This window comes from Panicum virgatum, chromosome 2N (assembly GCF_016808335.1).
Source record: "Panicum virgatum strain AP13 chromosome 2N, P.virgatum_v5, whole genome shotgun sequence".
Taxonomy (NCBI): domain Eukaryota; kingdom Viridiplantae; phylum Streptophyta; class Magnoliopsida; order Poales; family Poaceae; genus Panicum; species Panicum virgatum.
The window spans coordinates 7,869,966-7,894,984 of NC_053146.1; the positions used below are offsets into that span (position 1 = coordinate 7,869,966).

Sequence of the window (25,019 nt, forward strand, 5' to 3'; positions counted from 1 at the left end):
GGAGGTTGCCGAGGGGAACCGAGCCTGCTCGGACCCCCCAGCCGGTCTCCTGTGCACTCCACCCAAGCAGGCGGCGCACCGTGTTCAACTCTTCCTCGGTCTGGAAGCGGCGGGGATGAACAAGGGATGCCATCTCTCTGTGGAGGTGAGGAGCAATCTGCGTGGGGGAACAAGGGGCAAGGAAAGCTCGAAGGCAAAGGGGCGCAAAGGTTGGAAGGAAGAAGGCGAATGTGGGAAAGTAACCGCGGTATGCGGTTCGCCCCATTATAAAGCCTGACTCAATCGGCACGCCCCAGAACCATCGCTGGAACCCAAGCGACGCCCGCACCTAGTGTTAACCGCCCAGTCCATGACAAGGGGGCCCAGGCCCACCTGTCAGGGAGAGCGGGTAACTAACAAAGGTGTGAAAAGGCGGGATCTGAACCGTCGCCCGCGCACGAAGCGAGGCGAAAGCTGAGCTGACGTGCGCGTATGAAGCGCTGGCGTGGCCGAGCTTTTTGGGAACTGCGCCGGTGGTAAATATTCTATTTACTCCGGCCGCAACAACGCCGAGCGTCGCGCGCGTGACTAGGTGAACCACTGTGCGTGGGGACCATGAGTCAGTAAGCCGTTGAGATGTGATGAGGCAGTAAACGACCTGATGGATGGTCAAAGCCGGTCAAGTCCCCTGCAGTAGGAAGCTTCAAGCTATGCAGAGCCAAATCGCAGTAGTGGCCCCACCTGCGGATTCGTACCTCCCCCGAGGTGGGCCCGGGGGCCACTGTCGGTACCCTGTAGCAGGGATACCCACTCCTACTGCCGCAAGGCAGGACCCGCGTAGTTATCCGTAACTACGTGCAAAGGACGGAGCAGCCAGGCCCCACGGGTCAGGCCCTTTCCTCACCAGGCCAACGGACCCGGCCCCGTTCCCCGCCTGGGGATGGGTCCGGAGACGCCACGTGTCCCTAAGGAAGGGAAGCTCCGAGCTGACAGTCGGGGCCTCGAGGACCTCCTGCGTCCATCCAGACCTCCCATTCTGCGTGGGGGTCCGGAGCCGCCACGTGTCCCGGAGGCACGGGTTCGTGTGCGAGCCTTCTGCTGGAAGACTCGCTCACCTACCGCATTCAATGCGGGTGGTTGAGGCGTCCTCTGCCGCCGCGGCACGCGGGGGCAGTCTTTGTCAGGCCCCACTGTGCACCGCGTGTTACCAAGTTACACAGTGCAGCCGCCTGTGCCGCACCCGCGCAGAGCCCGTCTGCCGCATTAATTGGATACGACGGCACGGCACTTTTCCATCATACCGCCTACACCGCAAGCTACACGGCCCTGGACATGCTGAACGGGGGACTCCAGGAGCAGGCAAGGGAATCTAGAAGAGAGATCTCCTTCGCCTGTGACGCCATAATTATGAACAGTACGTTATCTTGTACTACATCGTTGGGCCCACATGTCGGGGTCCCAATGGCCATGTACGTGTCCCCTTGAGATATAAAAGGGAGGCGCTCGCTGTACACGGCAAGCTCTCAGGAACACACACACTATAGCCCTCGCAGACTCTCTCGAGGCAAGGCAATACAACACACAGTGGACGTAGGGTATTACACTCCGGCTGCCCGAACCACTCTAATCCTGCTGTGTTCATCGTGTTCTTGAGCGAGATTGAACTAGTCACTAGCTAACCCCCGAGTACTCACCCTCTTGGCTTAGGCGGGTGCCTTCCGCCACCCGGCTGTGGTTTGCCATACCACGACAATGTCCGGTGATGGAATTGAGCCACCATCTATTCAGGATGACGCTGCTGCTGAATAAAGTGCTAATGTACATATCACAACTATACTTATTTGTAGGGACAGACGACGTAACAACAAGACTTTGTTACATTTTTGAAAGAATCAAACCTGACGGCGGCTCAGATTGCAGGGGGAGAAGATATTCCAAAGGCCGATGTGGTCGTCAAATGGACGTATGAGCTAGGCAAATCTCTTGTACCCCCCGAAGTAGTGTCCGTGCTTCCAACGCAAATGTATAAGCTGCACCAGCACTACATGCGTGCGATGTCCGATTGCATCTTCATGTACGGCGCAAAGATTAAAGATGACGATTTCTTTATGGGGGGAGGCCATTATATGGATAAACTGGGAAGAAATTTACCAACTATTCCATCAGGAGGACCTCGACATCTCTATGGTCGGCTTGTGGGTTCTGTAATTATTTTACTCTCCTTACATATTGTTTTGCATGATCTCAACATACTGATCCCTTGATTTATTCGGTATCATGTAGAATGGAGATACAAACTTGCAGGAGAAAGGGATACTCTCACCTCGGCTTCATCGACCCAATTACTTGTAATTGGAGGATTCTACGCGACACTTCCGATGAGCTATTCCAAAACTTGTTCAAGTACATAAGCGTTCATCACAACAAGCAAATGATATTATTTCCTTACAACTTTGCGTGAGTGATTCCTTCCGTCTAACACTTTCTATTCTGTAATTGAATTGTTTAAACCTTAACTACCAAGAACTGCCTCCGTATAATCTTGCAGTGAACACTGGGTCCCAATTGTCATAATTCCCGAGAAGAGCCTACTCGTGGTTATGGACTCATTGAGGAGAAATCCAGAACAATATGAAAATCTTCTTAACATGATGAAAAAGTAATTCTACCACTACTCCGTCGATGACCGATAATTTGAATCACTTTGTTACTTGACTATAATTGTTCTAATCATGCACAGGATTTGGAAACAATTCGCTAAAAATCATTCAGGCAAATTTGACAAGGAATTGAAGATCAAGACAGATTTTGCGGTACACACTTGGATGATACGTTGCACGATTCATTAGTTTTATTATATATTCATGTAAATACCTGATAATTTCTTCTCTCTTAAAGTGTATGAGGCAGAAACAAGGCACTAATTTATGCGCATACTATATATGCGAGAACATCCATGGTCTAGTAGGTCCTCCAAGGGCCTGGACAGATTGGGAGGAGGAAGTAAGTAAAATACTTGTTAATATTTGAACTCATATTTTAATTAGTCGAAATTAATTATCCCCTTTTTCCATAGGTCGAGGAGATGCGTGATAAACTCATACCGGAGGAAAAGATTATGGCGATTCAAGAACAATTGTCCGGATTTATTATTGAGCAAGTCCTCGATCCAAAAGGCGAATTCTACTATGATGGACTATCTAATATTGACAATCGCAGCAAATATGATAATATACGCGTATATATGTAATTAAGAACAAATATACCTATGTAAATATATATGTGTGTGTATGTATTAAATTTCTATTTTTGAGTATGTATCTATTATATATATAAGCACTCCAATAATATATATGTGTATATATATATATATATTTATATAATATTGGTCCTAGACATTTTCATATGTAAAGGAATTCACATGTATAGATATGTGTATACATATATATATATATATAAGTGAATTAATTTATATAGGAAAACTATCTAGGACAAATATTATATAAGTAACTATATATATATGTATATATTACTGGAGATCATACACACTGAATTCCAATACATAAGTTTAATTAAAATGCAAAAGTATAATTGAAATAGAAAAAGAATTGAGAAAAGAAAAACAGAAAAAAAGGGACCTTTTGTCCCGATTGGTAACACCAACCGGGACAAAAGGGTGCGACAGCCACGTGGCGCTGGCAGCACCTTTTGTCCCCATTGGTGTTACCAACCGGGACAAAAGGTAGCATTTGTCCCGGTTGCCAGACCCGGGACAAAAGGACCCCCCCTTTTGTCACGGCCTGGCGTTCCCGGTTGGGAAACTGGGACAATAAGGATTTCCCAACCGGGACAAATTAGCGTTTCTGTAGTAGTGTATGATGTTTTAGATACATGTGATAGGTTAATTTTCATATTGAAATAATGGTGCTATTTGCCAACAAATAGAACTTGCTACTTTTGTCTTGCTTGGGATTGGCTAGTAAAAGCTGCAGCTAAATGAATGCTGGAATAGTATTTTTACTACAAACTAAAAGCTCGAAGTACCAAAAACAAAACATGGATGTTGAGTTGCAATTCGTATGATTTAAAAGAAGAGTAAAGTCTATTCTACCCCTCTAAACTTGTGAGAGTTTGAAACCCCCCTGAACTAAAAAAACTAGACATCTACGCCCTCTAACTTTACAAACCAGATAAATTACCCCATAGGATAACTCAAAAGTGGTTTTTCTAATTTAGTTTCCGTCTCTCTCATTTACATGTGGTTTCCACCTATCATCACCCACCTCTCGAGTCTCGTCTTCCTTCTTTCTCTCCCTTCTCGACCTCACCGCACGTGAGCAAGAACGTGAGTGGTGAGGGAGGCCGCAATGATGGTGGTCGAGATCCTCCTCTTCCCTCACCCGGTTAGTCGCGCGATGGTGTCAGCGCCTCGGAGTCCTCGCACCGGAGACTGTTGGACACGACACCCTTGTGGGTCCACCTCACCACAGCCAAGATTGAGCCGTAGGAGCAGATGAAGAAGACGCTGGTGGCGCCCGAGCCAGCCACGGAGCCTCCACCGCCACTGCCATCGAACAGGGACAACCAGCTCTTGCTCTAGAAGCTGCGGCCACGGGAGGTGGCTTAGTCAGCGGTGGTGGACACGCAGTAGCGCCAAGGAGGGTAGGCCCTTGATGCGGCTTCCATGGCGAGGCTGCGCTCAAAGCCAGAGGAGTAGGTGCGCTTGAACAGGAAGTCCCTAGCGCCGCCAAGCTGATTAGGGCTGGCCGGCGCCGTCAGACGGGGTCGGCGAGGTCGGGTTGAAGAAGAGGAGGTCGGCGAGGTCGAGAAGGGAGAGAAAGAGGGAAGACGAGAGATGGGTAATGATAAGTGGGGACCACATGTAAGTGAGACAGGAAAGTTAAATCAGCAAATACCACTTCATAAACCAATTTGAGTTATCCTAGGTAGTTTGTTGGTTTTGTAAAGTTAGAGGGAGTAGATGTCCAGCTTTTGAATTTATGGGGGGGGGGGGGGGGTGTTAATTCGGTCACAAGTTTAGAGGAGTAAAGCGGAATATAAAAAATTGCTGTCACTGCTGTCGCAGTTGCTGCGGCTGCTAAGATCTTGAGTCCTTTTCAGTCGGTTTCAGTGCATCTAACGACTGCTAACACTGATCGAGTACTACTGATCAATTCAGAAGATCCATGTTTGTATGCCGAATGATTTTTTTTTCAGTACGTGCAACTATCTGAACTGTCTTAAACGTCAGAACACCGCTTCTAGCGCAGCTAATCTTGTCTGTACGTGCTTAGCGGAGCTTCAGATTGCTGGACAAACGTACAGAGCTGGCAGGGTCATTTGTTGGGGTGTTGGCGTTTGGCTGACGAAGTTGGTTTGCACGATGGCTAAGTTATAAGGACTAGTATCCTAGTAAGAAACAAGAAGATTATGCTCACCGGATAAGTATAGGTATTTTGCAGTTGCTCGATCCAAGACAGAATATACTTATACTACAACTAGCTAACTGTAGACGCACTACATTTATGCCCTTTTGTAAAAAGGAAGCTACCTAGCAATAACTGACTGATTCAATATTTCAAGCTCTTCTGCAAACGAGGAGACAATGAGCAAAACAATTTTTTTCCCTTGTCGCCTAGGATGGGGGCAACATAAATTAATCCGATTTGACTTTGACTAGCAACTGACTTCTTATTCTCAATTTTCACTCAAAATAAGTGGATTTGATCGAAATATATGACCTTAAATTGATACATATTTTGGATCTGCACCTTGCAGATCGTCATTTCTCACATATTTGAAACTAAAGTAAACATGTTTTTTTCCCTAAATTTTGAGGAAGTCGGAGGACCAAGAGTCCCACCTCAGGGCCACTGTAGGGCGCTCTTTCGGCTTTCGCTGCTAGTTGTAGCAGCGAACGAAGTCCCTTTCTATTGTTCTTCTTCCTCCTCTATCTTCTTCCTTCATTCTTTTTCCCTCCATATTCCGATGGCCCGCCTCCACACTAGCTTGTTAGCCTCCCCCACCATCCGCAGCCACCGACGACCTCACCGCCGACCGAGCCGCCCGCCAACCGCCCGCATTGCCGCGTCCTCTGCGCCTTCTGGACTCTGACGTCCTCCGTCCCAGCCGCGGCACAGACCACCGATTGTTCTGTCCCATCCCGGCCGGTGGCGCCCTTGCCTGGCGGCCGATTCCGTCGATCTCTGCCTGTCCTAGAGCTTTTCCATTGACTAGTTACAATTTATTAGCAGGTTGGCAGGAGAACATTATTTTATTTAATTGTGCTAACCCCTCAAATCTCAGATGTGGAATAGGAGCGAGCATCAATTATTTTATTTAATTGTGCTAACCAGGATTCGAACTCGAAACCTCTGGTTTTGATACCATATTGAGTTGCATGTACCGACTAGTTCAACCCAAAAGATTAAGATGATGGGAAGAGGTGGGCAATTCACTTATATTACAACAGTCTCCTCTCTAAAATTAATAATTAATTAATTATAGACCATTGATTAATTAATTGGAAAAATAAAGATTGCTAAATGTGTATCAGATTCTTAGGGAGCATATGCATAGTTAAGGGTCTATGTGAGGAAAACTACACTGATCGCAACATGCAGCTTGCTGGGGTGATCAATTATTATTTAATTTTTCACCCCTTAGTTTTTTCTATTAAGCTCATATCTTCCCGTCTTTATCTGCTAACCCCAGCATATCCATTTATATATCGTCCTAGCTAATGTATTTTTTTAGTGGTATATATATCCTTGCTAATGTAGAGAACTTAAGCTGTAGTTGGTGATGCGGCTAGATGCAGGCTATCACACCCTGATATGATCCACTATAGATGATCTCCACGATCTGATTAGAGCTAGATTATATTATTATTACAACGCTCGGCTGAGGCTGACAAGTCAGCGAATAAATAGTTTAAGATACTCTACCCATTAAATCAGTTGTTTGACCACCGCCACCTCAGTTATCATCTTTAATATATATGTTACCATTGCATATATGGTCCTTTTGTGTATGACCATTCTCTCTTTTTTTCTTGCGAGGAGAAGAGAACTCTTTCTTATACTCAGAAAGGCTATACAATCCTAAGCAATATGTTGCTCGACACAATGAGCCGCAAACCGCCATATGGCCCAATGCCGCGTTCGCTTGGCCAGCTGAGCAAGCTCGTGTGCTACACATTCACCCTCGCTTCTCGTATGGACCACTGTCCACTCCGGGAGACCTTGGCCGGCTAGTTTTGCTTCATCCATGATGAATTTCAAGCGCGAGCGTGTCCTCTCCTTGCTTCTACAGTAGAGAGGTACCAGGGAGACACAGTCAGTCTCGAGTACTGCTCGCATATATGTAGGGCACCATTCCCGCCAGCTTCAGGCCTTCAGCGCACGCCAGGCTTCCCTGGCAATGTACTTCCATGCTATCAGTTGGAGGACAGGGCCGGCTCTATGATTTCGAGGGCCCTGGAGCGAACCATATTTTTTATTTGTAATATGATACAAAAGGATAATAGTACTGATGCATATATTTAATTTTTGAAGAACATTATCGATAGTACAAACTAAAAATGGATAGTACAAACTAAAAGAACGGCAAAAAGAGCTAGTATAATTATCTTATATACCTTATAAACAATAATACATCAGTCATTCACAAAAAAAAACTCCTCCGGGTCATTTCTTAAGCAAAATCATTAATAATAGTATCCAAATTGACCATGTCCAGATGTCATTCTCAATGCTGCATCTGCATATAGCTAAACCATTTGATCTTCCTTGCAATGTAGTTGACCTCGACCATTCTTTTTTCCCTTTTTCTGAGATCGACAAATGCTTCTTAGATAAGATTCTAACATCTAAATTATAAAGGAAAATAAACAATGTAATTAGAAGTTTAAACCTTGAAATTTAAGTATCCAACGCAGTCACGAACACGAAGTAGCGGATTAGTTTACTTACTCAATGATTTGTTATTGCTGATTGCAAAGTAGTGCTGCTGCGGTGGTTGGTGAAGGGCTTCTCAACCCTATGTAATCTGTCCTAGGGTTTTAATTGATTTGCATCCGGCTAGCATGTGAACAACCTAATAAGCGAGCTTGCTAAAAGGTATCTTGATCATGGCGGTTGCTTGTTCAATATTGATCTTGTTTATTTGGGAGGGTACTACCTTCTGGATCTGGATCCCTTACCCTGCTCTATTTACACAACCTACAGCTTAACTTTTTTTTATTTTTATGAATACAACTTAGCTTATTGGTTTACTGGATCTGCTCCATTCAATTTTGCAACCTTTTGTTTTATATGTATAAATGATATGATAATAAATTATATGCGATGTAAATATTTTTCCATGGTAAATTTGATGTAAAATTCTAGTTGACTAAATATGATATGAAATGTGAGCTCAAACATAACTAAAAGTCCTATCGTGGTTCCTCATTGCATATTTCAAACTGTTTATAATATTATTACTGTTATTTTATTGTAAAATATACGGTTTATTCCAGGAGCAGGGTAGCATCTATTTCAACTTTCAAGCAGTTCTTGCACTGCCTTGTCTTCTGGTGTCATCACGAGAGAATACATGCTCTGCACTAGCAGTGGAAAATGAGATAGTAGAACCGAATTTGAAACATCTCTCACCTGTATGTTTTTTTTTCTTTAAGAGGTCTCTCATTAGAGCAACTTTAGTAGGGTCCCTACTTAGATCCCTACTTTTAAAAGTAGTGACTGAGAGCCAAAAAAACTAGGGAGACACCTAAATAGGGAGACAACTAAATCCCCCCACTCGTCCCCTTCTCCCACGGGTGGGTAGGGAGGCTCCTACTTTTTTTCCCTACTGTTTCTCTCCAGAGCTGCCGCACCCACCCCGTGCTCGAGCGCCCCACTTCCACCTGAGTTGCCGCACCGGCGCCACCACCATCCCTCGAGCTCAAGCACCCCACCGCCCTCCCCCCCCCCCCCCCCGATTTGCGACACCTGGACTGCCGCCGTCCCGAAGATCAGTCACCCCAACTGCCCCCAGAACTGCAGCACCCTTGTCGCCGCTGTCGTGAGTGGGAGGGCAGTGGTGCTAGCAAGGGTGGGGAGGAGGCGGAGACTGAGGAGGCCTCATTGTCGCCGTTTGCGTGCGCGGCCCTCCCTGCGATAGAGTTCGTGTCGTTGCCCAAGCTGCCGGCAACCCCGAGCTACAGCTACCACAAGCTATCGGCGCCCGCAAGCGGCCTTGTGCGCTCGACCCCAACTCCCGGCTCGCTCTCACCGTGCGTTGGCCCCATCGTGCTCTGCCGTGGGGCCTCGCCACCAGAGGGGTTGGAGGGGGACGATGATGCCTGCCAAACCTAAGAGGCACAAGGAGTGCAGGGGAAGATGCGCAATGGAGGAGAAGGATGCGAGGAAATAGGCGGAGAGAAAGAAGAAGTAAAAGAAAAAAGAAAAATAGAAAAAGAAAAGAACGGTCACTTACAGGTGGGTCCTACTTATCATAATAAAGAAGGGGCTAAGAAGTAGGGGGTGTTGTTGGAGTCAGGAGTTGTGAACAAAATTTAGAACTCTAAAAAGTTAGGGCAGCCCCTACTCAAAAATTAGGGGTCTTGGAATATGGGCTATTGCTAGAGTTGCCGTTGATGGAATTTGCTCGCGAGATGACGAATCCATCTCTACTACTAAAAAGACCTTAAGGTCACTTTTTTCGTCATTCGAATATTCCTTCCAGATTCGTTCATCCGTCCACCTCTACGCGCGCCGCGCGCGGTTCCGCCTCTCTGCCCCCAACCCCGCTCGCCCCTGACAGTTCCACCTCCCCCCGTCTCCCTGGGGGTTTTACATTTTTACCATTATAATGAATGTCACTCATCAGATTATCACTTTTAGAATGACACCTACAACTATACCAGCGGAGAGAAGTTTGAGTTTCATTTTTACCACATTTGCTGATGTGGCACGCCACGCCAGCCGCACGCGCTGGCACCCGGTCAGCAGGCTCAAGTGAAATGTCCTTCCTGCCCTTGATCTGCCCCTCTCTCCGACAGCTGGGTCCCGCAGCTCATCTCACTTCCATGTGGGCCCCGCACGACAGCTCTGTCCCCTACCTCCAGCACCAAAGACGCGCCAACAATGGCCATGGCGGCAGGCGCGGAGGCCGAGAGCGCCCCCGGCACCGGATCCAAGGGCGAGGGCGCAGGGCAGCACACGGGATGGCCTCTCCCTCCTCACGTCCTCCCTCCCTCCCTCCCCCGAGCTCGCAGCGCCCCTCCTCCCTCCCTCCCTCCCTCCGCTCGCGCCGGCCATGGCGAGCTGGGACGGGCGGCCGCGGCGGCGTGGCGAGCTGGGGCGGCCGCGAGCTCCTTGTCCTACCCGTTCTGCAGGGCCCCTCTTCGCCGGCCTCGCCCACCTCTGCTTGTGGCGGTAGCGTGGGACAAGCCCGGCGGCGGCGGCAGGGGACGAGCCCGACGGCGCGCGCGTCCTCCATCCTCCTCCCTCACCGGCGCCTCCCCACCCACGAGATGACACGCCGCCGCCCGCGCTCTCTCCTTCCCCTACAGCGGCGAATCGGCCTCCCCTGCGCACCTCCACCTCGTCGTGGCTCCTCCTCGCGTGCGTGGTGGCGTCCATGGCGCGCGCGCAGGCCGGTGCCTGCCCCTGCCTCCCGGAGCTGCCGTGGCGGAGACTCGGCGGGGAGGACGTGGAGAGGAGCGGAGCGGGACGCGGCGTGGCGGGGTGGGGCGGGGTGGAGCCGCCGCGGCGGAGACTCGGCGGGGAGGACGTGGAGAGGAGCGGAGCGGGACGCGGCGTGGCGGGGTGGGGCGGGGTGGAGCCGCCGCGGCGGAGGCTCGGCGGGGAGGACGTGCGGCGGCAGGGCTCGGCTCGGCTCCGGCCATGGCCACGGTGGTCCTCCTCTCCCTCCCGGCCACGGCCGTCCTCCACTCCCTCCCTGCCACGGCGGCGCGCGGCCGTCCTCCCTCCCTCACCAGCGTGTTGCCGGCCTGCGTGAGCTCCCTCCCTCCCCACGGCCAGGCAGAGGCGCTCACGGTGGTGGAGGCGGCGTGGGTGGGTCGCGGTGGCGGCGACGCCGCGGAGCAGGGCGAGGGGAGGACAGAGCAGTGGCTTTGGTGCTGGAGGTAGGGGACAGAGCTGTCGTGCGGGGCCCACATGGAAGTGAGATGAGCTGCGGGACCCAGCTGTCGGAGAGAGGGGCAGATCAAGGGCAGGAAGGACATTTCACTTGAGCCTGCTGACCGGGTGCCAGCACGTGCGGCTGGCGTGGCGTGCCACATCAGCAAATGTGGTAAAAATAAAACTCAAACTTCTCTCCGCTGGTATAGTTGTAGGTGTCATTTTAAGAGTGATAATTTGATGAGTACCCTTCGTTATAATGGTAAAAATGTAAAAACCCCCGTCTCCCTCACCCTCGCAATCGCTCGCACGTTGCCCAACCTCCTCCCCCACCACCCCTGCGTGCTGCCGTCGCCCCCAACCCCGCCCTCGCCGCCGGCCCTCGCCACCGGCCTGTTAGTACCTCCCCTCCCTCGGCACCCTCGCCCGACTCGCGGCGCCGCCCTCTCCTCCTCTCGGTCTCGCGCGCCTTCCTCGCTGCATCAAGAAAGCCGGCGACGAGTCACCTCCTCTTCCTCGCGCACCAGTGTCCATCGGAGATTGACACCGCCGCCTGCTGAAGTCCTGCGCTCTATCGCCCCCTCCCTCCGTCGTCGCCGCCGAGGAACGGACTCCGCCCTCCAGGCCGTCGATCTGCGTGGAGGCACGGCCGCGGACCGACCCCCTCCGCTGCCACCGTCGGTTAGTCAAATATCCCACCTGTGAAGACATGGAACTGAATTCATTGTCTGTTGTTTGTCTCCCACCATTTTTCATGCTAATTTTGTCTATGAACTTGCGGATTCAGATCTGCTAGAACTCAAATCTCGCAAAACTACTGTAGTGTTATCATCTTGTTGGTTTATTCTGGTGATAATGCTGAGGTCCTATCCTGGTGAATAAATAGGGTTTTAACCAGGCATTTGAACTCTACAAATCTAGATCAACTATCTATGCTAATCTGAGTTCAGTGTGCACAAAATGTGAATGCAAGCATCTATGCTAAGTAACTCATTTACATTTTTCATGAACATATACATGGATGGAAAGAAATTCTTTGAGCAAATGAAACAGCAGCTAATATAATAACATGAAATTAATTAGTGTAAACAACTTGGCCAATGAACAAAAACGTGCCACTTGTTTTACTTAGTGTGAAGATTTTGATAGTTGATATCAACAAGGACAGGATGTAGTCAGTCACCATATTTCTCCAGCATGCCCATGTTCCTGAAAATTTGCCATGCCAAGTGAAGTACCACTACGCTTCTGCATGCCGTTGATCAGAGTCACATTGGCAGGACTACTTTTGCTTATTTCAAACTCCAAGGGCTGATGTTTCATCACAGAGCCATTGGATTCTTTATTCATTTTCTTTGATGCTCTCAGGTTATCACGATCAACTCCTACACTACTCATTGGATTTGACTGATCTTAGGAACTACAGATTTTGAACCTAGGCACTCTATTTTTGAAAATCTAAATGACTCAAAGGACCGCTTCAAGCAGTAGAAAGTAGGCGAGGTGAATCAGTTTTGCTAGGTATAGCATATAGGTTGCAATTATGTTGTACACAGGCCTAATAGTTATTTATATGACAGATCATCTACTGTTTTTCCCTCAAAGTAGCCAAGCTGAATCAGTTTTGTTAGGTCAGAGAGTAGACATCATAATTGATTAATCAATTTATCTTGCTTGAAACCATTAAAGTTTCAGAAACTTGGATCTATTTTCCTCATTCTGCTGTTCAACATGTATGAGAACCAGAAGGTATGTCATCCCATTTAGTGGGCAGAATAGTAGATTAGAGTAGGCATACATGAGATTAATCAGCTAGGAAGTAATGCCTAACTCACTGTTGCCAGATTGTTGCGAGCATGATCTAACTCACTGTTTAAATAATTTAGTTCAATCTCTTTGTCACTTGTATCAGTGTCTGATGTAGAGGCATTGTTAGATGGCTTGATATCCTCTAATTGAACATCTCTGTCTTTTAGATTATAGATTAGTAATGTAGATTATAGATTACATCATGTTATATTTCTTGAGGCACGCCACTTCTGTCGTTAATTTTCCCACGTTAAGCTTCGTAAAGAGTATTTATTATCAGCACATTATGTGCGGGATGGAAGGTGGCATTTCCTGTAGGTCGAATGATAGCACAATGCGATATCAAATAGTCTTTTGCCCGTGCATCCTTTGTGTACAACAAAATGTTTAAATGTGTTTTAATTTTTTTTCAGGATTTAGATTGGATGCTAACTAGGGCTTAATTGGCTGATATTTTCTTAACAGTAAAACACATCCTTGCTACTCGACCGAAGTACTCATTACTCATCAAATTTATGTAGTCATTTGCCAGAGCAAATGACTTCTGGCCAGCTCATGCTACAATGTATTCTGCTGCAGGTGGATGAGGAGATGAATGTGAACCAGATGGAGGAGTAGGTGCCAATAGCACATCTGACTTGTGCCTGAAGGATAGCAGGTTTGGGGTTCTCCTGTCTCCTCTTTTAATCTGATAAACCATTTTGCTTATCAACCATTTAATTTGGTACTCATAGTGCAAGTAAAGAAAAGTCTGATAAACCAGGATCATCAGCCACGTGCAAGTAAATATAAGTCTGTTGCATTTGGTACTCATAGTTCTCTAACATGTAGTGCTAAGGATTTTCCTTTAAATTCCATAACTTTTGATAGCTATTTCTGTTCTCCAGCTGCAGAGTCATGCTTTCATAATAGATAATTAACTGAGAATGTATCAAGATGTACACATAGGTCATTTGGCCCTATGTGAGGTTATATGCACATCGGGGATGCAGTGCGCAATTATTTCAATAGAAGCATTATTTTATGGTCGCATATTGCTACCATCTGAAAAGTTGTACAATGCATCTTCAGAGCATTAGCTTAGATCGATTTTGGTTGTTTTATTCTTTACTCAGTAACATTTTTGCAAAATTGGTAAATTGCAGTAATAATTTAACAAAGGAGTTGTTCTGAATGGTCTCTTTGCCGTTTTTAAAATATTTCTGTAATATCATTTGTTTCAATATTGGCACCTGGAAGGCAAGGGAAACACATACCCCTTCTCACAATTTATCAGAGGTGTTCAAGCTTCCTGCAGGACCCTATTTAACATTAAGAAGGTCATAATTTGGTAATACCTAGCAAACAGGTGTGATTTTAGGGTCCATGTCAATAGTATAAATTATCATTGAACAGATAATCAAAAGGAGGAGAAGAACAGGAAGAGGCATGAGGAGAATCGTGAAAGAATTGTGACAGATGAGCAAAGGGAGGAGAGGAACAGGAAGCGGCGTGAGGAGTATCGTGAAAGAATTATGACAGACCAGCAAAGGGCAGAGCAGAACAGGAAGCGGCGTGAGGCATATAAGAAGGAGAAGAGTCATGCAGTAAACAAGGAAAATGATCCAGGTTAGCACATGTTTGATTTAGCAGCTCGATTGTTACTGCCCCTATGATATTGTGCATGCTTCTATATTAAATTACTGTTTCATCTTAAGATGGTCTCTTAATGTGCAGTGGGTGGAGTCATGGCTCAGCATTCAATGGGTAAGGGATCCTATGTTATTTCCTCGAGTTTTTATGCAATTATAGCATGGCAAAAAACCCAAATGTCCGTGACTGCAGGTTCGGATTTCCTTAAAGGAAAAAGTGAAAAAAAATTGAGACCCTTGAACTCTGTTGATACAAATATTGAAGTAAATAAAATGAAGCATAACAATGAAAATGATCCAGGTTAGCACATGTTCGATCTAGCAGTTGTTACTGCCCCTATGATATTGTGCACGGTTCTATTTTAAATTACTGTTTCATCTTAAGATGGTCTCTTAATGTGCAGTGGGTGGAGTCGTGGCTGAACATTCAAATATACAGTGGGTGAAGTCGGTAGATTCAAAAGTTGAAGTAAACAAAAAGGGATGTGAAGGTTATCGGAAAAAGGATGATGAAACAGATAGGATTGCAATTTCTGCAGAACAGTGTGAAAGTGCATCCATAATTATACAACTGTATTCATTTTGTTAGTGGTCTAATTAAACTGCATAATATTTATTATATTCTCTTTATTTCATGCGGTGCTAAGAACCCATCGCACCCATCACTTGCACTCCTATGGTCATTGAGCCTTCCATGTCTCTACCTTTCACTAATGAAATAAAGGGTATTAATGCCTTCCCATTAATACAATATTTTGTTTTATATTATTAGAATGAGATTTATACTGAGGATTATTCTTAGTCAGGTTCAAACCCGGTCAGTGTTGCAACTTCTAAGACCAAGGTTTTAACCAGTGAACAGCGGGCCCGTATAAATAAGCGTTGTCGTGAATTATATTATGAGAAAAAACAATTGACGACGGTGAATCTGGCAAAGTCTAAGAAGACTCATGCACAACGTAGTCGAGAGTACAAGAAGAGACAAAGAGAGTCTCATGAGAACAATCTACACCCGGATTCCATCGCCATGGAGAACCCGCAATTTACACCTCAAAACATCTGTCCCCATGAAGGTCAACCCATCGTAAGAGATGATGATTTGGTTTCTCCGGAGTAAAATTTAACACCGTTGTACATCCGGACTACATCAAATGAAGCTTCAGAAAACCATCAAATGAAGCTTCAGAAAACCAAACGCTTGAAGAAAGCATTGAGTTGCCTATCACACAAAACTTCCGGAGACGTGGAATTACTGCGGGGGAGAGACAAACCCTATTAGCACGGCGAAATCTTCAATTTGAGTCAAAGATAGGAAGAAAGCACATGGTTTCTTCTGATGAAACTCCAGTGTGGATGGCGATCTGACTCAAACTACCGTCATCAATCCAGGTGAATACGTCTTATTTCTTAACATGGTCTGGTCAACCCCAATATCATTGTTCACTAAAACCTTTGTCTTATGCTTCTATAGGAGCATCGTGCCCAACACCAGCACACCACACAACTCCTCCGTCTCAACCATCCGTTGCTAATGCAGGTGATTTTACAACCATCCTTACAACTTTGCGTAACACGGAACATTCTTGGTGAGACGTTGTTTCAATTTTTATTATTTAATACCAGATTCTCATTCCCAAGGGACACAATATTCGAGAAAGGGGCAAGCACCTGACACCAACCCTAATACGCATGCATCATTCGTTGAGGATGGTCAGTTATTCTAAGTTATATTAGATTAAACAACAACAAACTATTCACTTTGAAATGTACTAATTACGAAAATATTTTCTAAATCACTCCAATACATAGATGGTGACGAGGATGCTGTATTTGAGGAGGATGAGGAAGAAGAGGAGGGTTATCTTTTCACCGGACACGGTATTTTCTTATCCACCTAATAAGATCAGTGAATTCCATAAAAAAATAAGATCAGTGAAATACTTCGATCATTTAATAATATATATTATTAATTATTATATTCAATATAGAAGAAGAAGACGAAGCCGATGTGGAAATCAACCTTGTTGATGAAGATAACGATGCGCCAGATGTGTTGGATCCTTATGACATTGTGTATGCCAATGTCCCATCCGAAACACATAAGTTAGAGGCAGTGGAGAATTGTGAGCACTGCAATGCTAAGAAGTTTGAGTATGAAACTCCAGGATTTTGTTGTCGCAGTGGGCAAATACATTTATCCACACCCGACACACCGCCTGAACTTGTGAGGCTGTGGTCAGCTTCAGATGATGATGCAAGGCACTTCCGTTCTAACATCAGATTCTTCAACAGACATTTCTCATTTACCTCGCTATATTGTCACCTTGACCACATGACCACATACATGCGAAATGGAGGTGTGTTTACGTTCCGTGCCCATGGTAAAATTTACGACAATGTACGTTCATTTGGTAAAGAGGAGGGTACTGAACCAAGGCATCTTGAGTTGTATTTCCATGATGACGATCCTTCACTAGAGCTTCATTATCGAAGATGTCGAGAGGAATGCCTAAGGAAAGACAAGGAAGTCATCGACAGGTTGGTTGCGATCATGCGGGGCAACCCCATACTCAGAGCATCTTAGGACTATGGGTACAATTGATGATCTGGATGATTATCGTGTGGAATTGAATCTTGACCAAAGGTTGGACTAGCGAACCTACAATGTACCTCTCACGTCAGAGGTTGCTGCAGTTTGGATAGAGGGTAGCGAGCGACATGGGCAGTTCGAGAATAGTGTTGTACTCCAAGGGAAGGATAGGTCTATTCACGGCATTCGATCATACCATGGTTGTTATGATGCTCTGTCGTACCTAGTATTCTTCCCTAGGGGTGAGCTTGGGTGGCACAATTACATCCCAAAGGTGGGAGTCTCAATGGAGCAAGTAAATGCTACTCGTGAAGACCGTAAGGCACGTGCAGGCGGCGAGGTTCTAGGTACATTATCGAACGCATTTATTTATTATTTATTTTGAAGACTTTTTTGGATGGTTTACTAATTACAGTTACATTCTCCATTCGTGTAGGGAGTTCTGGGAATTTATGCATATTAGTGCAGAACAACTACTGCTACAAATTTCAAATGTGTCCTGGCATTTTTAACCCAATACTTTTCGGCAAGCGACTTTTTTAACAATTTGTTGTTGATACATATGTTAAGATTGAAAGCTCTTGATTAGATTACATCAGAAACAATCCGGACAATATTAGAGCCGATCTGTACCAAGGTCTTGTCGATAGTTTGAACGCAGGTGAGGGCCGAGGCGATGCTGTTGGAAGACGTACTGTTCTTTCTATGTCGTTCATCGGAGCTCCTCGTGACATGAGGCGTCGGTACATGGATGCAACGGCTGTACGCAGGTACGGTAAGCCAGATATCTTCCTGACAATGACCTGCAATCCTAATTGGAATGAGATCAGAAATGAGCTGTACCCAGGCCAATCAGCCCAAGATCGGCCAGATCTTGTAACTCCTGTGTTCAGGGCGAAGTTGGAGGCTATGAAAAAGAAGTTGCCGAAGAATGATATACTTGGAAAGGTTCGGGCATACATGTATGTTATGGAGTTTCAAAAGAGGGGTCTACCACATGCTCACTTCTTGCTAATAATGAAAAGGAAATGGAAACTCATATGTCCGGAGCAGTATGATCGACTTATATCTGCTGAGCTGCCAAACAAGAAAAAATATCCAAAGCTGTACAAGATGGTGGCTAAGCGTATGATGCATGGGCCGTGCGGTGTGCTAAACCAAAATTGCCCATGTACTAAGGGACGTTCTTCATGCAAGAATCACTATCCGCGTCCCTTCATGGAGTCCACCTCACAGGGGAAAGATTCTTACCCTATATATCGTCGCTGTGATAATGGGTGTAAAGAGAAGGTTCGAGGTTATGAGCTTGACAATTGGTGGGTTGTGCCTTATAACCCGCACCTACTGCGTGCATTCGATTATCACATAAATGTTGAGGCATTTAGCAGCATTAAATCAGTAAAGTATTTATTCAAGTATGTATACAAAGGTCACGATCAGGCTTCCATAGCAGTTAGGGAGTCAGGTCAGGCTGACAAAAAAGGGAACATAGATGAGATCAATGCATATAGAGATGCTCGATGGGTGACCCCACCAGAGGCGTTGTGGAGGATATATGGTTTTGATATTAGTAAGAATTATCCGCCCATACAACAACTTCAGTTGCATCTTCCAGACATGCACATGGAGTCATTTCACAATCGACAAAAGATTGAACATATTTTTAATAAACCAGGCGCCGATGAATCAATGCTGACAGCTTATTTTAAAGCAAATAGAGTGCACGAGTTTGATTGCAACATTTTGTACATTGATTTCCTAGAATTTTTCATATGGCAGTCTGATGGAAAATTTTGGCGCCCAGGGAATGAGCTAATACTAGGCAAGTTGGGAGGATCGTATCAGCTCATCCAGCTGAAGGTGAACGCTACTATCTTCGGATTCTCCTAAACCATGTGGCTGGAGCAACTTCATATGAAGATTTGAGGACTGTTCATGGTGTAATTCAGCCTTCTTTCCATGAAGCTGTCGAGAAAAGAGCATTGATGGAGGAAGACAACTCACTTGATGAGTGTCTTTCTGAAGCTGCCACGTATCAGATGCCATCATCACTACGAAGGCTTTTTGCAACAATATTGGTATTTTGTGAACCGAGCGCGCACTCTGGCAAAAACACCTGGATGCAATGTTTGAGGATTATCATCGCAACAATCCATCAGATGCTATCGTTGAGCAGATGGTCCTAATTGATATTAGAAACATGCTACAATAAATGGGGAAGGAAATAAAATCATTCCCTCTCCCTGAGATTGATAACACTTATGATGACACTTGTGGTGTTCCGTGTGAGATATTCGAGGAATCAAATATAGAGAGCATCGAGGATGATGTGGCCTTATCAGACTCCCTTAATAAAGAGCAGAGGGCTGCTTATGATGAGATCTTGTCATATATTGATTCCAAAGATGGTGGGTTGTTTTTTTTGGATGGCCCGGGTGGCACTGGGAAAACATTCTTGTATAGGGCTTTGCTTGCCAAAGTCCGCAGTCAGAACAAGATTGCTGTTGCGACTGCTACATCTGGGGTTGCTGCGTCCATAATGCCCGGTGGGAGAACAACACATTCATGTTTCAAGATCCCACTTACCATTGAAAGTGGAGGATATTGTAGTTTCACTAAACAAAGTGGTACAGCAACTCTGCTACACACTGCATCTTTGATTATTTGGGATGAGGTTTCTATGATCAAGAAACAGGCAGTGGAGGCGTTGGACAATAGCATGCGCGATATAATGGATAGGCCGGATTTGCCTTTTGGTGGGAAGACTATTGTATTTGGGGGAGATTTTAGGCAGGTCCTACTGGTTGTCGGGAAGGGGTCGAGGGCTCAGATAGTGGATGCTTCATTACGCAGATCATACCTGTGGGGTTACATGCGTCACCTAAAGCTTGTGCGCAACATGAGAGCTCATAGTGACCCGTGGTTTGCTGAATATCTTTTGCGCATTGGCAACGGAACAGAGGAGAGCAATGCTGATGGTGAAGTTTGTCTCCCAGACGAAATTTGCGTACCGTATACTGGAGATGACAATGATCTTGATAGATTAATTCAATGTATCTTCCCTAACCTTAATGAGAACATGGTAGACAAGGACTACATCACTTCGAGAGCTATTTTGTCCACACGCAATGATTGGGTTGATAGTATTAATATGAAGATGATTGGATATTTCCAAGGTGGGGAAGTGGAGTATTATAGTTTTGATTCTGCTGTGGATGATCCACACAACTACTATCCATCGGAGTTTCTTAACACGCTTACACCTAATGGATTGCCTCCACATGTGTTAAAGCTAAAGGTAGGTTGTCCAATAATATTGCTTCGGAACATTGATCCTGCTAATGGTTTATGTAATGGTACGAGATTGGTTGTCCGTGGTTTCCAAAGAAATACTATCGATGCTGAAATCGTGTTGGGCCAGCATGCTGGAAAATGAGTTTTCCTCCCTCGGATACCATTATGCCCCTTTGATGATGAGATGTTCCCATTTCAATTCAAAAGAAAACAGTTTCCTATCCGACTCAGTTTTGCCATGACGGTTAACAAGTCACAGGGTTAGACTATCCCTAACATCGGTGTTTACCTTCCTGACCCCGTTTTCTCGCATGGGCAATTGTATGTCGCAATGTCAAGGGCAACTGCTAGAACAAACATCAAGATTCTGGCACTTCCACCTAATGCCACTGAGCGGGAGGAAAGATCTAAAAAGGAGAAGAAAAAAGCCGAAAGGAAAGGTAAGGAGATAGTTAATAACAAGAAAGAAAAGAAAACAACCCCAGTGTACAATGGGCCATATACGAAGAATATTGTATACAAGGAGGTCCTAACAGCATAGTACAGAGGTATTATGTCTAATTACGGCATATAACTAATATTGTTGTTTTCCAAGTTGAATATTTGTGCATCTAATACTTTTCTTTGTTTCATCACTGCAGATTTGTGTAGTCACTTTGCTCTATGTGTCCTCTTCTTCGATGAGCTTGACTCTCTTCCTATTCAGGTATTGTCTCTCGGTTATACTCTTATGCATACATGATCGCTCCCTGTAACTTAGTTATGACTTATGACTGTTTTTTATGTGTGTATTTTAGAGGGGAGGCAGCGATGGTGATGCTGGATGGTGATGCTAGAGGTGCTACAAACAGGGCGTTGAACCAGCTGCTGATTCAAATTATGTCTGTTTTTTGTGTGTTTATAATTATATCCATCAAGGAAAATTGGGCATTAATATGGTCTTGTTGGATGTGCAATCATTTCTTGTAAGATGAAAATTATCACGGTGGCAGCTGATCAAATTTATATATTCCTTTCCTCGGATTGTTGGGTATGAGAATGAAACTAATATCTTGTGATTTTATGATTATCTTACCCGTGCCCGTGCGTCCAACTATTGGGTGTTGCAACAGGAAAAAAACACACACACACACAAACTAATCGTATGGATTACAAAATGATGGTGTCCCTGAGCTTTGAGTTGCAACGATATGGACTGCAAACCACTGCTAGAAAATCTCTCATTAGTACCGGTCGGGAACCCCCGGTTTGTACCGGTTTCCCGACCGGTACCGCTCCTCCGGTACTAAGTGCACGCGCACTTAGTACCAGTCAACTGGCCCGGTACTAAACGGCCTGTTTAGTACCGGTTGGTAACACCAACTGGTACTAAACTGCTGGCCACGCTAGCAGCTAGGCCGAGCGGTTTAGTACCGGTTGGTAATACCAACCGGTACTAAACGATTTTTTTTTCTTTTTGATGCCTTATATTTGTTCTCTTTTCCTTTCAATTTCAATTAAATAGTATTAGTAGTCGTGCTCGTAGCGGTTTGTATATTCGTACTCGTATCTAGAATTCGTATTTGTATATAGAGCAAAGCAAATAAAAAAATTATATACATACATGGATAAAAGATAATAATATTTACAAGTATGAATTCTCATAAGTTTTTTCCGACAAATTCTTCAATAATTCTAATCAACTGCATCGTCATCGGCACCGGCATCCTTCTTGCGGCGTTTGTTGAGTTTATTAGCTCGAGCCACACTTATCATTGGATCGGAATGAAATTCACCTTTTGGATTTATCACCTCATCCAACAGGAATCCACAGAGTGCTTCTTGAATTGCCCTGATTCTTTTTGGTTTGATGAGGTTCTCTTTCATTCTCCAATCTGTCAACAACAAATAAACACCAATAGTTTAATTTAGTACCTGCATGGAATTAGATACAAGAAATTGTTACTAATGTTATATGTACTTCGAAGTTTTCTTGTGTCACCCTCTTGGTATCTCTGCAAAAAAAGTGCATGTGCTCACATACGTAGTATCCGCAAAGGTTGGTTCCTTGTTTCTGTCTCAAACACTATATACATATATACATGTTATGAAATATTCATGCTGTTTGAATAATTGAAAGTAGATGTGCGATATTCGTACCGGCTTGTTATGGTTGAATTCAAGCTCAGTCGATGTTGACGCGACTCCTAATTGTGTTTTGAGGAACCGAGACTATGCCCTTTGCATGATGTCTACGAGATTTTGATATAATTCTGGTGGCTTATTCAAGGAGTCCCACACAGTAACTTGGGACCGATCGATTTCGATCACAAGTAGGATCCAGTGGAAAATGTTGATACATACATATGGATACAAGAAATGTTAGATATATACACTTATTGGCTAGTTGAAGTGACTCAAAAAGTGAAAGGACTCACTTGAAGTTGTACGGCAACAGAATGAATGTGCGATCGTGCTGCCCTTCCAAGTACATGACTAAATTATTCTCGGTCCGATTAGGATATTGGCGTACACACTCCTCATGTATAACATTCGGATCTATGAAGCCAACGTTGTAAATCCCGCTCTTCCGGCATTCTTGCATTTTCATCCTGCACGATTACAAATAAAAGGATGGAATGAGAAATCTAAACGACTTAGTAGAGCTAGAGTATACAATTGACAGAAAATACTTACATAGACCATACACTGACGAGGGACTTGTCTAGGGCGTCTTGATGGAATAGAAACAAAAAATGGTCAAAATCAATCCAAATGTCATCCATTCCCCGATAGAAATGGGTATATTTAATTCGAGCAGCGAGCATTATATACCCCTCTGCACATGCTTTCAAGAACCACTGATGTAACTCACGCATTCTTGTTGGTACGATGTCAATCAACTCTGGCCACATCAGAGGTTCCCCTAGTACAAATGGCTTTCTTCCCGCCCCTTGGTGAACCGGGATTTTTTCCTGACCTAGGAGCTGAGCTTTTGTGCGGTTCGTTTCCTTGACAAACTCAGCAGTAGCTTCATCCTCTTTTGAAAGCACTACTAGAGGGGGTACGCTTTGTTTGGGTTGTTCGCCGAGCTGGGTGACTTGGTTGTACCTCCGATTACTCTTCTTCCATGATTTTGTAATCGAGCGGTCGTAGTCCGACATCAGTGGAGGCTTTGATTGGCACATCATGGATAGATAGAATTTCTTCCCTGCTGAGTCCACTGGTTCCTTTGGCGGAGGCTTCTTTGGCTTCAACTGCTTGTGCACGTCTTCTTGCACCCAAGCATCCAATTCCTCTGGAGTCATTTCGTAACCTGACTTCTCTGACGCAGGCTTCTCTTTCTTCTTTCGTTCTTGGGTCTTCTTATATCTTGGAGGTGGCGGTGGCGGCACCCAAGCAGATTTCTTCTCCTTTGCGGGGAGAGGAGATGGCAGAGGCGGAGTAACACTAGGCTCCTTGGAAGCGGCCGGTGACGGCGATGGACTAACGCTGGGGTCCTGGGCTGCGGGTGGTGACGGTGGATCCACACTGGGCCTCGGAGACCCTTGAGCAGCTGGCGGTGACCTCGGAGACGGGCTAGGATCCCATCCTGCAATTTTTATGTACTGTTTTTTCCAACAGATCCAAGTGTGGAGGGCTTGTCCTAGTTCCTCTTCTCCATCGCCTCCAGGGATCTCGAGGTCGAGGTCTTCCCATCCTTTCTCGACACGGTCAACCATGACTCTAGCATATCCTTCCGGAATCGTCATGCCATGGATTGTCCCGCCTTGAACAGGGACTTCAGCAAACCCGTGAGCGACTACTTTCAATTTTTTCCTTAGTGGAAATAGAAGCTCACAGGGGGTCCTCACGGTGATGTCGTCCACGGGGTAATGTTCCGCAACCGTTATATGTATTTAGTACGCATTGTACTTACATACAGAATTAATGCGTATGTTTATATATATAAGCACGAATTGTATATACCTCTGTGCTATCATCTTGCACAGTCATTTGTTCTATTTGGTTATCATCGTCATCGCCAGTATCGTTAAGGTATTGGCTGCCATCGTCCTCGGCAGCATCCTCTTCGTAGTGGTGCGTCCCCGTACCAATTATGTCCGCAAGAAAGACCTCGTCGTCATCACGGTGAAAGGGTTCCATTTCGTTTCCTATGTGAATCAACATATGTTTGATATTCAATTTTGTACTAATTGACAATGTATAAAAAATTTACAACTGCACCTTCAATAAAGCCGTACAACGCATACAAGATCAAAATTTCTAAAATTTACATCATATACATCTTATATAAAATGTGCCCTGGAATTTTATAAAATGTGCCATGAATTTTCTAAGATTTTCTACTAATACACAATTCAGCCTAAGCAATATAACTTCAATAAAGCTGTAAAGACATGAAGATTTTTGTACAATATACCTAAGCAATAATTTTCCATACATTTTCCATAATTTCTCGTAATTTCTCTACATTTTCCATACATTTTTCATAATTTTCCATAATTTCTCCACATTTTCCATAAATTTCCATTATTCCTCTACATTTTCTATAATTTTCCATATATTTTCTACAAATTTCAACAAATTTAGTACAATTTGCACAAA

General features: G+C 45.0%; 3 protein-coding genes across 8 annotated transcripts; all 3 read left to right on the forward strand.

Moving 5' to 3' along the window:
* Positions 1-11,416: 11,416 nt before the first annotated feature.
* Positions 11,417-15,213, forward strand: LOC120659635. Of its 5 annotated transcripts, none has more exons than XM_039937836.1 (6): positions 11,417-11,789; positions 13,497-13,575; positions 14,313-14,525; positions 14,634-14,663; positions 14,742-14,849; positions 14,953-15,213. In XM_039937836.1, the coding sequence occupies exons 3-6, from the start codon at positions 14,432-14,434 to the stop codon at positions 15,135-15,137; spliced, it is 417 nt and encodes a 138-aa protein (XP_039793770.1). In that variant the 5' UTR covers positions 11,417-11,789; positions 13,497-13,575; positions 14,313-14,431; the 3' UTR covers positions 15,138-15,213. The 5 variants fall into 5 exon arrangements, with proteins under 5 accessions (XP_039793770.1, XP_039793769.1, XP_039793771.1 ...); XM_039937837.1 differs by lacking the exon at positions 11,417-11,789 and adding an exon at positions 14,157-14,236; XM_039937838.1 differs by lacking the exons at positions 11,417-11,789; positions 13,497-13,575 and adding an exon at positions 13,582-14,236.
* Positions 15,214-15,575: 362 nt separating this feature from the next.
* Positions 15,576-17,847, forward strand: LOC120662340. The gene is made up of 5 exons (XM_039941509.1): positions 15,576-15,632; positions 15,938-16,085; positions 16,172-16,258; positions 16,358-16,426; positions 16,537-17,847. Exons 1-5 carry the CDS (start codon positions 15,576-15,578, stop codon positions 17,130-17,132), a joined length of 957 nt encoding a protein of 318 aa, XP_039797443.1. The 3' UTR covers positions 17,133-17,847.
* Positions 17,848-18,690: 843 nt separating this feature from the next.
* On the forward strand, positions 18,691-21,448 carry LOC120659637 (ATP-dependent DNA helicase PIF1-like). 2 transcript variants are annotated; one of them, XM_039937839.1, is made up of 3 exons: positions 18,691-20,980; positions 21,074-21,138; positions 21,230-21,448. In XM_039937839.1, exon 1 carries the CDS (start codon positions 19,351-19,353, stop codon positions 20,572-20,574), a length of 1,224 nt encoding a protein of 407 aa, XP_039793773.1. In that variant the 5' UTR covers positions 18,691-19,350; the 3' UTR covers positions 20,575-20,980; positions 21,074-21,138; positions 21,230-21,448. The 2 variants fall into 2 exon arrangements, with proteins under 2 accessions (XP_039793773.1, XP_039793774.1); XM_039937840.1 differs by having other exon boundaries at positions 18,691-20,872.
* Positions 21,449-25,019: the final 3,571 nt, after the last annotated feature.

Bases quoted from the DNA above. Each gene is read 5' to 3' on its own strand.
- LOC120659635 (XM_039937835.1), top strand. From the start codon at position 14,432: ATGACAGACCAGCAAAGGGCAGAGCAGAACAGGAAGCGGCGTGAGGCA. The intron at 14,526-14,633 runs GTTAGCACATGT...CTTAATGTGCAG, and splicing joins AAACAAGGAAAATGATCCAG to TGGGTGGAGTCATGGCTCAG. The intron at 14,850-14,952 runs GTTAGCACATGT...CTTAATGTGCAG, and splicing joins TAACAATGAAAATGATCCAG to TGGGTGGAGTCGTGGCTGAA.
- LOC120662340 (XM_039941509.1), top strand. From the start codon at position 15,576: ATGGAGAACCCGCAATTTACACCTCAAAACATCTGTCCCCATGAAGGT. The intron at 15,633-15,937 runs GTAAGAGATGAT...TCATCAATCCAG, and splicing joins CCCATGAAGGTCAACCCATC to GTGAATACGTCTTATTTCTT. The intron at 16,427-16,536 runs GTATTTTCTTAT...TATTCAATATAG, and splicing joins TTATCTTTTCACCGGACACG to AAGAAGAAGACGAAGCCGAT.
- LOC120659637 (XM_039937839.1), top strand. From the start codon at position 19,351: ATGGGGAAGGAAATAAAATCATTCCCTCTCCCTGAGATTGATAACACT.